This window comes from Talpa occidentalis, unplaced genomic scaffold (assembly GCF_014898055.3).
Source record: "Talpa occidentalis isolate TD23 unplaced genomic scaffold, MPIMG_talOcc4v2.1, whole genome shotgun sequence".
Taxonomy (NCBI): domain Eukaryota; kingdom Metazoa; phylum Chordata; class Mammalia; order Eulipotyphla; family Talpidae; genus Talpa; species Talpa occidentalis.
Window position 1 is genome coordinate 133,529,188 of NW_026555331.1, and position 12,122 is coordinate 133,541,309.

Genomic DNA, 12,122 nt, shown 5'->3' on the forward strand with positions numbered 1-12,122 from the left:
TGATTACATGAACTACATTAAAATTAAGATATGGTCCTTTAGAGAGGTGCTATGAAGAAAACAAAGGCAAAATCAAAGAGAAGGTTTGAGTAGTGATGTAAATGTTATTGTCATTTTTAAAATTGAGAAAGACCATGTTCCCAACAGTTCTGCCAAAAAGTAAAATTCCTAGATTTTTATGAAAGTTATTCTTTGGGCTTAATGAACTCCTTAATAACTTTTTAAATGAAATAAAAATTAACATGACTGTAACAGATCATTAGAAATGATATGAGATTGGCAAAAATGAAAAAAAGCTGCTGACAGAGTTGGGACGGCATGAGGAAATGTCCCTTGAAGATGTGATGGGGTTGAAACGGGATTGCTGGGAAGCCACCTGACAGTAGGTGCTGTGATGGTTAGTGCATGTGTCCACCTGGCTGAGCCACAGGACTGTTACTTAGTCATGTGTGGATCTAGGTGGCACTGTGCAGGTATTTGGTAGATGTGGTGAAACATTTGCCATCAATTGACTGTGCCTAGAGGAGATTACCCTCAATAATGGATTTGGGGGTGTCTCACACAAGCAGGTGAGGGACTTAAAAACAAAAACTGAGGTCATGTGAAGAACAAATTCTGCCGTAAGACTATCATGACCTGCCCTAGTTTGCAGCTTGCTGGCCTCTCTAGAGAACTCGAGTGCTAAAAGTTGTATGGGTTACTACCTGTTCCCTTTGATAACTATAAATCTTCTTCTAAGGACTTATCCCAAATAAATTAATAGACAAGTACTGAAAGATGCATGTGCAGTGTGCAGAAATGCATATAAGGAAAAACTGGAGAAACCAAGAGTGGTTTGGTTAAATATATCAAGGGATACCCACACCTAGGATGCTAATCAGCTATTAAAAAGAAGCAACAGATTTTTTTCCTGCATGAAATTATTTCTCATTTATTAGAGCATATATAGAACAGGTTAAAAACAGAAATGGATAATAGTATGAGCTTCAGTATATTTTATATATACCTATGAATAGAAGGACACATACTGAAATAGTCAGAGGGGTTAATACTGGGGGATGCAATTAACAATTTTAATAGGTCATTTTAATAGATGATTTCATACTAAAGTTTATTTTCAGAGTTTGAGTTTTTTTTTTTAAAGAAATATGAATTATCTTTTAATGAGATTATTTCTATTTGGGGAAATCATAAAGCCTTGTTTGGGAAAAGTAAGGACACCTGTGGATCTTGCTACATTTAAGTTTCCACTTTCCCTTTTTCTTTTCCTTCTTCACCTTATACTGTCAATAAATTTCCTTTTTTCAACTGCCTATGCTTAGACTTACAGATGAAATCCAGTGGCTTCCACAGGCTTTAATTTTTGAAGAAGGTTTTTGTTTCCTTATGTAGAAAGGTATGTTGGTAGGGTTTTGCTGGGGGATGGTAGTGAGTGGTAAACAAAAACATATTTTATTTATTCTAAAAAGCAGCTCATTCTCTTAAGGACAATAACTTAGTACAAAGTCCCACATACTAATTATATATAACATTTTTAAGTATCAATTTAAAGATCTTTAGAGGAATTTGTAAAACAAGGCCCAAAACAAAAATACCTCCAGCTTCAGAGGAAATCATGACTTTCTAGAGTCATGGCCATTTGAATGATAAAGTATCACTTATTTAATTTGCACTTCTTTTAATATTGTATTTAGTATCTCAAAAATCACCCAACAAGTCCAGAATCTCATAAGTAATTGGGCCTAAAGTTTTCACAACGAGTACAGATGGAAGAGTAACAAAATACCAACGACTAACAAAGCTGTCACTGACAATTAGGAAATCTGACCCAGCCAAAAACTGAAAAAAGTGCAGTTTGGCTTTCGAAGACATTGACTCCAGACACAATTAACTAGGGATACTATCCTATGGACTCACTGAGTCCTGGTTCTATTTCCATAAAATAGGGGTGGAAGTTCGTGCTGTTTTGCTTCCTAGAGTAGCCCCAGGAGCTTTCATTTTACCCAGCTCTTTTGCAAGGTCATGTAAGTCACATTCCTGAAGCAACCCCCACAATGAAACTGCAATGCAAGAAGTGAATCCTTCTGATAGTATTAACAACTCAATTGCAAGCCAGTGTCCATATTAAGAGTAATGTGGAGAAGAGGCCCTCTGAAAGAATGTCAGTATGGGTTGGCACCAATAGTTAAAATATGCTGCTGAAAGACAATCTACAGGGATGGGGTTTTGGGGTTCACCTGCTCCCATCTGGAGGCAATTTTGCAGTCCCCACTTGGTGCTGTTATACACTAGGGAATTAGATAGAAACAGGTGGTCTGACCTATTATGATCTAGCATTTATTTCTGTTCATAATCTTACTTGCATATTATTGAACAGGGCTTATATATTATATTGCAATTGAAAATCCTTTCAGTGGAAAGTTATAATAATAAACATTTATATCCTTGACTCAATCTACTCTTAATAACTTCATAGAGAATGGATTTGTTGAGAGTTGGGGGGATATAGATAGATTTTAACTTGACAGCATTAAATCAGGTTTTGGTTATTCTCATCTTTGACAGGGCACCTTAAGTCGTGGGGCCCACAGTCTGCATCTGGTGTGGGAAAGCTCCCGTTTATTCTCAATTGCCAACCTGTTCAACACCTGTCCATGTCCACACATGTATGTGCTGCCGAGTTTCTAGAGACCACAGCATTCAGGTCTGTATGCTGCTGTCCTTCTGCAGGAATCATGTTAACAGCTGGCAGCTTAGCAACTGCCACCATCTAATTTCAGTAAAGATTAAGGTTTAAAATATCCTTAGCTGGAAACCTTCTTGGCAGAGGGCAAAGGTGCTGCTAAAGTTATTAAAAATAAAATAACCCAGAGTTAAATTTAATCACGGAAAATGAATATATCTTCAAGATGTGGTGGACTCGAGGGGACGATCTATTTATTAACTGTCACAACCTGGGGGGGAGGGGCAAGGGCAGAGTAAGGTGTGGAAAGGCCCAGCAAACTATGATGGAGGAGTGTGGGGTGTCTCAGCGGTGGGGATGGCATGGTTACTTCTCAGTCATATACAGCACTGTAAACCAATGATGCCTCAGTAAAAAAATTTTTGACAAAAATTAGCAATTGGTATAGTAGAGAAAGGCAGTCTTGAAAGCTCACAATGATTTGCATATATTCACAGTAGCTTATAAGAAAGAGAAGGTCCTTATTTTCATGGCACATAGATGCCACAAGGGATGAAGAGATAACAAGTACATAAGTAGATCATTTTGATTAGAGATAAATGCTCTGAAAAATACAGAACGGAGTAATGAGCTAGGGATGGAGTTGGGTGTATTTTAGTTTGGGTAGGCATACAAGACCCATTTGAGAAGGTGACATTTGACCTGATTTCCTAAAGAACGAGTATCACGGGGAAAGTGAAAACAGAAGAAAATTCAGAATTTCTATAGAGGGGCTTAGAGATAGTTAAACAACATCTGGGTGGAAGAAAGGTTGGGGACTTAGTTCAGTGGCATATGAACACAGACATTGCACTTAAACGATAAACCTCTGCTATAGATATAAATTTGAGGTACCTTGGGCAATAGGTGACTAGGGGTACCAATTCTTATTCTCAGCACTGAAAAATCTGAGGGCAGAACATGACACGTCAAAGTGCTGCTCAGTGACAGGGAAGGACTCATCCAAGAGGCAGTAGGAGCCAGAATACATGGGTCATGGTCAAGGGTTATCCTAAATACAATGGGAACTCATTGGAAAGATTTAAGCAGAAAATTGGTAAAATGGGAGTTATGGTTCAGATAGATTATTCTGGAAATGCAAATGGCAGAAAGAGGAAGCAGAAAAAAAAAAATAGGAAGCTAGTGTCAGAGTGCCCTGGAGATTACAGTGATAACAAGATGATGAAAATGGGAAGTTAGTAGGTCACTGTTTTGGCTATAGAATGAATAGAATTTTCTGACTGACTTGGGGTAATGAAAAAAGAGGGCTCAAAAATGACCAAGCCTTGGTTTAAATATGCTCAAAAAGAAGTCAATTTTATGTTCCATACAGAGGTGTGAGAAGAAACCCAAATTAAACGATAGATGACTTATCTGACATATTTACCGAATCTTTACTATGTGGCAGGAACACGATATATGTATATAGAGACATGCATATGTGTATGAATACATATGTGTGTGTAAAGATACACACATACCATTTTAAAATGCAGTTTTGTAAAATAAATTTTTAAAAAGCATTAAGCCAAATAAAATTTAATTCAGACTTCACACTATCATAAAACAGTTCTCATTCATAGGTTCTTTTAATCTGTCATGGAGACATGAATTATAAAATAAGAGGAATCATACTTCCCCGGAATTTAAGTATAAATGTAACAACAAAGATTTTAAGGGAAGACGGTATGTGTAAAAGAGAGGACATTCTGCAAGAACATTGTCTGAGCCACAGGAGATTCTCCTCATCAAATCCCTATTCTCATTCCACTTTCTTTTATAATTTTAGTCTTGATCATCTTAATGTACTTCACAGATAAAGATTAAATATACTAAGTGTATTAATGCATGAGTAAATTGTATAAATTAATCTGGCCATTATCTTAAAAAAATTATTTTCTGTGGAAACCAAGTTATCACAAAGCAAAAGTTATCTTAAAAACAAAACCTTAAATTTAAAAATACCTTTTCCTCTGGTATTTTGTTGCAAATAAGCCCTACAAAATAATACAACTTGACTCATTAATGACTATTTACTCACTATAAGAAGTAACTTAATTGAAAAAAACACACTAAAGTTATTGTGATGACTTAAACACTCCCAAGACATCAAAAACTTCTTATTATAGATACCCATGCCTTTCTTTTCTATAAAAATATTCCCATATACACAAAAGATTAATGTAAAGGAACTGTTCGTATATTAATTCTACCATGTCTGCTGATTTTTATTTATTTATTTATTTAATAGAGGCATGTTTTATTTATTTATTTGTTTGTTTGATGGTTTGTTTATACATGCACTGGGTACAGTCAGAAGCACGGGAGGGTGAGAGAATTCACCAGAGCCAGAGCAGGGAACAGAGCAGGCAGAAGACTGAAGTACACTGCTGAGGGGAGCAGCGGGCGGCAGGAGAGGTCTGCGCGCCATGTGGGACCCTCCTCTGGTGGCCGGGGAGCAGCCAGGGATCGAACCGGTGCCACAGAGGTGGCGGGCAGCTTCGCAACCCAGCGCTCAACCGCTGCGCCACCGGGGAGGCCCTGATTTTATTTTTTTAAAGAACAACTTAAGTGTCCAAAAAGGGGAAACTGTCAGATAAATTATATTAATCTATACTGTGGAGTCTAATCACCCATTTAAGAGTAGATTTTTAATTATTTACGTGGATGGCAACTTATTTCTGATATATTTTTAAAGGGGTTCAAAACAATTCACAGAACAAAAATATAAAGAATAATTCCATGATGGGGCCTCCCTGGCGGCCTAGTTTTTAGTTTCAGCTCTATCACCACCATGGCCTGAGTTCGATCCCCCAGCCAGGGAGCTGACCTCTCCTGTCTTGCCTGCTGCTCCCCTTAGCAGTATTTCAGTGTATTCACCTGTTTTGCTCCCCACTCTGTCTCTGGTGAATCCTCTCACCCCCGCCTAAAGCCCAGTTCTCCTACTCAAAAATAAATTAAAAAAAAAATCCATGATGGATGCATGTGTGACACAAGTTTACAAGGCTACACTATTAACAATGGTTGCCTGGCTACTTTGAGGAAAGTAGAATGGAAAGTTGGCAATGCTGGGAGGGGTATCCACAGGGGCCTTATTTTTCTACCATAAATATTTCTGTATAGCTTGATTTTGTTCTACCTTAAACATGTCATGGGTTGTGAACTTTAAATCCATTTAAAACATATTTAAGGAACCATATCCCATGACTTTCTTGATATGACAGCAGTGTATTTCTTTGTTCTACATCACTACACTCAAACATCAGTTAATGTCCTATAGGCCATGTAATTTCCTGCAGCAGCAGAATTCTCCAGTATGTGATAAGAGTCTGCTGCAGTGGATCTCTCTGAGTCACTGGCGGGGGCAGTCACCTCTTTAAGTTTAAAGCACATTTTTAAACATTGAGTTTATAACATAGTATATGCTTTGTGTATATAAATGCAGCTTTGTATTTCAACAGCTGATGGTGATCAAAATGGACTACATAATGATCACCTGAGGGTTCAGTTTCCATCCACCACCATCCAACTAACACAGACCTCGATGGCATCTAACTAACAGTGATTCTCCTGTCTGCAGCAGGTATGATCACTCAGTGGCGTGGCTGACTGTTTACATCCTGTGTTAAGTCAGCTGATATGTAATTAACATTATGTCTTGATAGCCTGCTGTTGTTTGCAGCAATTTCAAGTCATGATTCTGACACAGCGACAACAAGCAGGGAACACTTTGATACAGGGCCAAAACAACATAGATATCTACTTCAGCCTTCAGTATGTCATGCCGTCAGTGGCCTCCATGCCCTCCCTCACTGCCATTTCTTTAAGGGAGTGACACAGTTTTGTATCTCATGAAATGAGTGATCTACAGTGCTTATTCCTATGTCTTTCTTCACACCAACAGTAGTTGTGCACATCAATTTAATCACAGCATTATGACAGAGGATGTAAAAGCTTAGTCTCTGGAATTTGAAAACCTGGATTGACTGAGTCTGCCACATACTAAGTGTGTAATTCTTATCAGATTAAATAACCCCTTTGTACATCAATTTTATCTGTAAAATGCAGTAAACACACCTGTTCTCAAACATACCTTATTCTGAGGAGTGAATAAGGTGATGTGTTAAATGTGCTTTACAGAAATGCCGGCCACACAGTAACTGCTTAAAAACAGACTAAATAGAGCGATAATTATATTAATAGGTGAGTGCTTCAGGAATTTTTGTATTTATGATAGAAAATGCAGTACTTGTGCACATAATGGCATTAGCAGAAAACAGGATTAAGAAATAATTCAGTTTGGTTAGAAAACAAATCAGAAAGTTTTAAAGATATTAAAGGTTTTATTACAACTAAACATACAGAAGTGTAATATGTATTTCTATGTCTATTTCATTCTCTAAATCTAATACTAAAACACTGAATGAGCACAAGAAAAAATGAGTAAGAAACATATACATTTAATTTTGGTACAAGCTAAAGGGCATTCTTCAAAATCTCTCTTTTTTTTTTTTTTGATTTGACTTGGGCCAAAATTTGCATCATTAAAAAAATTACCTATCTTGGGCCTCCCCTTGTGGCACAGCAGTTAAGTGCTGGGCTGCAAAGCTGCCAGCAGCCTCTGCAGCACCGGTTCGATCCCCGGCTACCGGGCGAGGGTCCCACATGGCGCGCAGACCTCTCCTGCAGCACCCGCTGCTCCCCTCAGCAGTGTATTTCTTCGTCAGTCTGCCTGTTCTGTTCCCCACTCTGGCTCTGGTGAATTCTCTCACCCTCCCGCGCTTCTGATTGTACCCAGTGCTTGTATAAATAAATAAATAAATCTTAAAAAAAAAAAATTACTGGACCTCCCCTGGTGGCGCAGTGGTTGAGCGCTGGGCTGCAAAGCTGCTCGCAGCTTCTATAGCGCCGGTTCGATCCCCGGCCACAGGCGAGGGTCCCACATGGCATGCAGACCTCTCCTGCCTCCCGCTGCTCCCCTAAGCAATGTACTTCGTCAGTCTGCCTGTTCTCTTCCCTGCTCTGGCTCTGGTGAATTCTCTCACCCTCTCGTGCTTCTGACTGTACCCAGTGCTTGTATAAATAAATAAATAAATCTTTAAAAAAAAATTACCTATCTTAAAGAAAAAATAATAAAATCTAATTAATACTGCAACCATATTGGCTCCAGGATCCAAATGGGGAACAAAACTAAACATGTTAGAAGCTAAATGTTAGAAGCTAATGTTAGAAGCTAAACAAACACCCCATATTAAAAAATAATTTTACCACGTTCAACTTGATTTAAATGTTTATCTGAGAGTCTCTGAAAAGTCTCTTCACCTCAGCAGCTCCTCGAGTGTTCACTTTGAACAATAACTTCGCAGCTGGCCAAACCTGGCTCTCAGTCAATTTTTCTGAGTGCTGATTCTCGGGCTGATGGCTCGATCTCCAGCTATATCACTCATGTAATACACACTCACAAGTGGTGATGAGATTCACATTATCACCAGAGCATCATTCTGCTGATGGCAGCAGCGGACACAGCAGGGGTATCCTGTCCTCCCCAGAAAAAATGACTCCTTCACCTTTCAGTAATGCAGACTGCAGGTATAGACCTTCGAGTTGCGTGCCGATAGAATGAGAGCTGTCTTTAAAAATACTAATAAAACGACTGGGTTCCTCCCAATGGGTCATTCTCATACATATCCATCTTGATTTTGAAGTGTGTACATTCAATTTGTCTTCCCATTACATTTGGAATTGAAAGAAAGATTCAACTGTATTTAAAACTTCAACAACTTGTCAGAGTCCAAGCATGTATATCTCAATACATTTGGGCTTTGTGAAGATGTATGTACATATATTTGTGAAAAGATACAATGTTTCAATAGGACTTTAATTTTAAGATGATACCTCAAGTAGAATGACCTGTATTCATTAAGGTTAGGTAATATTTCTCCTGAATTTTTATTGTGGATTATATGGGTTTACCTACAATGGTTTAAACTGATTTTTGCCTTAAATATCCACATAAAAACAACATATTTGGAACTCTTAGGGCCTACGGGCACTTATGCTGATCTTTAGACTACTGTATACTCTCTAATTTTCTCCTTGAATTATAAGGAATATGATTCTGCGATCATGCTTCTTGGTATTTAACCACACGCACACAACCACACACACAAGATGTTTACAGAAGCTCTATTCATAATTGTCAATATTTGAAGGCATCCAAGCTGTTCTTCAGTAAGTGAATGGATAAAACATGGTAAATCAAGACAGTGGAATATTTTTCATTATTAAAGGAAATGAGCTTTCAAACCATGAAAAGAACATGGAAGAATCTCAAATGCATATTAAGTGAAAGATACTTATCTGAGAAGGCAACACTATCAAGACAGTAAAAAGCTCACTGGTTACCTAGGGCAGGGGAGGGATGATTAGGAAGAGATCAAAGGATTTTAGGGCAGTGTAAATACTCTAGTTATTATAATAATGGGCGAATGCCATTATATATTTGTCCAAATAAATACAATAAACAACTCCAAGAGTGAACCATGATATAAACTATGGACTTTGTATAATTACATGTCCATTCAGATTCATCTTTGGTCACAAATATACCATCCTGGTGAGTGATAATGATAACGGAGGAAACTATTATCTGTGGAGGAGGAGAGTATATGGGTAATCTTTGTACCTTTCCCTCAAATTTGCTGTGAACCTAAAAATGCTCTAAAATTAAGGTCTGGAAAAAAAAGCATAATTACTGATAGATCTGACATGTAGAACATCTGTGGTTACTGGGTTATGTTCTCATGTACTCTTGTACATATTTCCACCAGTTACACTGAGTCAGCTGGGTTTGTTTATGCTAATAATATTGGCTATTGAACTAATGGAATTAAATGAAATTCTATATCCATATATGAAATGACTATGAAAAAGAAGCTATAGTTCATATGAAAAATCAGTTGAATGCTTCAGAAAGACTTGTTGAAGAAAAGTCACTAACACAAACTTGTTAAATTAGATGTGGCTGAGACAGCTGTAGATGGGAATGAAGTCAAAATTGTCTAGAAAGATCTGCATGCAAACTAATTACTAAACACATTTAAGTTCTTGGGCCAACAGAAAGAAGTTAAAGCTGAAAACTAAGAAAGATGCCTTTTAGGTGTGATTTTTGGAGGACAGACCACCCAAAACCCCAGCAGCAAATGCTTAGGCCTTATTATGGAAGGTTGTTAATAGGTATGTTCATATTTCCCTTTTGTTAAATTAGTTGACCAAATATTGGTTATAATAGCAATAGAAAATGTTATATTTAACCAGGCTGTGTTTATCTATATACAAAACAACTTTTGATTAAACTTTAATACTTTTCATAAAATTACCCTGCCATTGTTTCACTTCAATAAAGTCATTTTATCCAACAACTGATAGATGACCATGTTTCTGGAAGGTAGAAAATGATAAAGGTTGCTTCCTTGGCATTTCACTGTGTCATTCTGATCTAGCCCATTTAAGTTACTTATCCTGTAGGTAGGAAACAGTAAGATTTTACAGACCATTTAGTGTTAAGAATTCCAAGAGTGATTCTCTTTTCATATATATATGAAATATATGTGTGTGTGTGTATCAATCAAACAAAAAAGCTGGGATTTATCATGGAATGGAATAACTATTACAGAAAACCATATTCTCTAATGTAAATTGAACTCAAAGAGTATTTTGATGAGCAAAGGTTATTTATGATTAAAAAAAATAAAGTCAGCCAAAGCATTTATTTGTTTACTTTGTGAATCCTATCACAAACAAATCTACCAGACAAAGTGATTTAAAGACATCTATATGTAAATATATTATATGTATATATGGCACATTTATATCAAATTGAGCATTTCAGTGCATTAAGGGTTAGCTATAAACTGTATCAGAATGATGCAGTGGGTCTCAAGGAATGATATTAATATCCGAGAGATCCTCAAAGATACTAGCAGGTGATCTGTGTGGTCTGAACTAATTTTTATAACAATATTCAGACATCATTTGCCTTTTTCACACATTTTCTCTTGAGTATATGGTAGAGTTTTCCAGAGGCTATATTTCATCTGATATTGCAACAGATTGAAGGCAGAAGTTGATATGAAAATACAGCTGGATCTATTAAGCCAGACAGTAAAAGGATATGCAAAAGCATAAAGTAACAGTACAAAATTTTTTGGTCTGAAAAATAGTTATTTTACATAAAAATGTTATTTGTGTTAGCATATAATGGATGAACTACTTTTATATTAAAATGAATTATCTTTACACTTTCTGTTTTAATCCCTAATACAATGAACATATATATATATAAAATACATAAACAAAAGTTAGAGAATTGCTATCTTAAAATGATTATGTAACAGAAAAAAAAATACTGACCTGAACAAGAACAAAGTAACGTTTTTTCCATCTTTTCCAAACCTTCTGTCCAAGGGCATACAGATATCTGGTAAGAAAAACAAACAAGCAAAAGGACACTTTACATGAAATAGTGTTTGTTCTGTGTAATCCTATTTCTTCCATTGGTATTTCCTCTTGAGGCCAGCCTGCTAAAGGCAAAGCTTAGTTCATTTGGAATCTGTGACAACATGCAGCTTCTGTGTTACAAAATGATTGAGCTTACTCTAGGCTCTTGAAAGAAAATTGATTTATGTAGCTTATCAATTTGTCAGTTTTTACCACAAATTGAGTGACATTAGAGTTAGAAAGGATAATCAAAGAACCAGTAGGCATTTTATTCTTACATACATTTCTCCTAAGAAGTGTCTTTGGCAAGATAAAGTCTATGAACTGAGGCTACGGCACAAATGTTTCAGCTCTTAAATAACCGTGGCTGGGGAGAGTGACCCGAGAAGGAATCAGCTACAGTCCAGGACCTATCATGACCTGTGATGTGTCTTCACCAGCCTCAGCCTCCATTTCCTCACCTGTCAAAGGACAGGAGTGGACTGGCTGACTTCTAAGGACCCCATAATTTGGGGATTTACTTGACTCATGAAAGCAACTTCCTGCGAAATTTCTGAACTATGAAGCTCTGATTAATAATAAATAGGACACTGTGTAATTTAACATTGTTTCAACCAAGGCTTCTGCATTCCCATTAGTAACAGGAATTTATTTATTTATATTTTTAAAAAGATTTATTTATTTATTTATACAAGCACTGTGTATAGTCAGACGTGCAGGAGGTTGAGAGAATTTCACCAAAGAGGGGAACAGAACAGGCAGACTTGATGAAATACACTGCTGAGGGGAGCAGCAAGCGCGGCAGGAGAGGTCTGTTGTGCCATGTGGGACCCTCGCCGGTGGGCAGGGATCGAACTGGCGCTGCAGAGGCTGCGGGCAGCTTCGCAGCCCAGCATTCAAC

The 12,122-nt window shown here is 37.2% G+C and overlaps 1 protein-coding gene across 2 annotated transcripts in view; it reads right to left on the minus strand.

Moving 5' to 3' along the window:
• CADPS2 (calcium dependent secretion activator 2) overlaps positions 1 to 12,122 on the minus strand; it is a 410,328-nt gene that overhangs the window by 134,179 nt on the left and 264,027 nt on the right. For both annotated transcript variants that reach the window (XM_037512374.1, XM_037512392.2), the window contains exon 9: positions 11,135 to 11,201. In XM_037512374.1, coding sequence (XP_037368271.1) covers positions 11,135 to 11,201 — 67 coding nt within the window. The remainder of the gene's footprint in view (positions 1 to 11,134; positions 11,202 to 12,122) is intronic.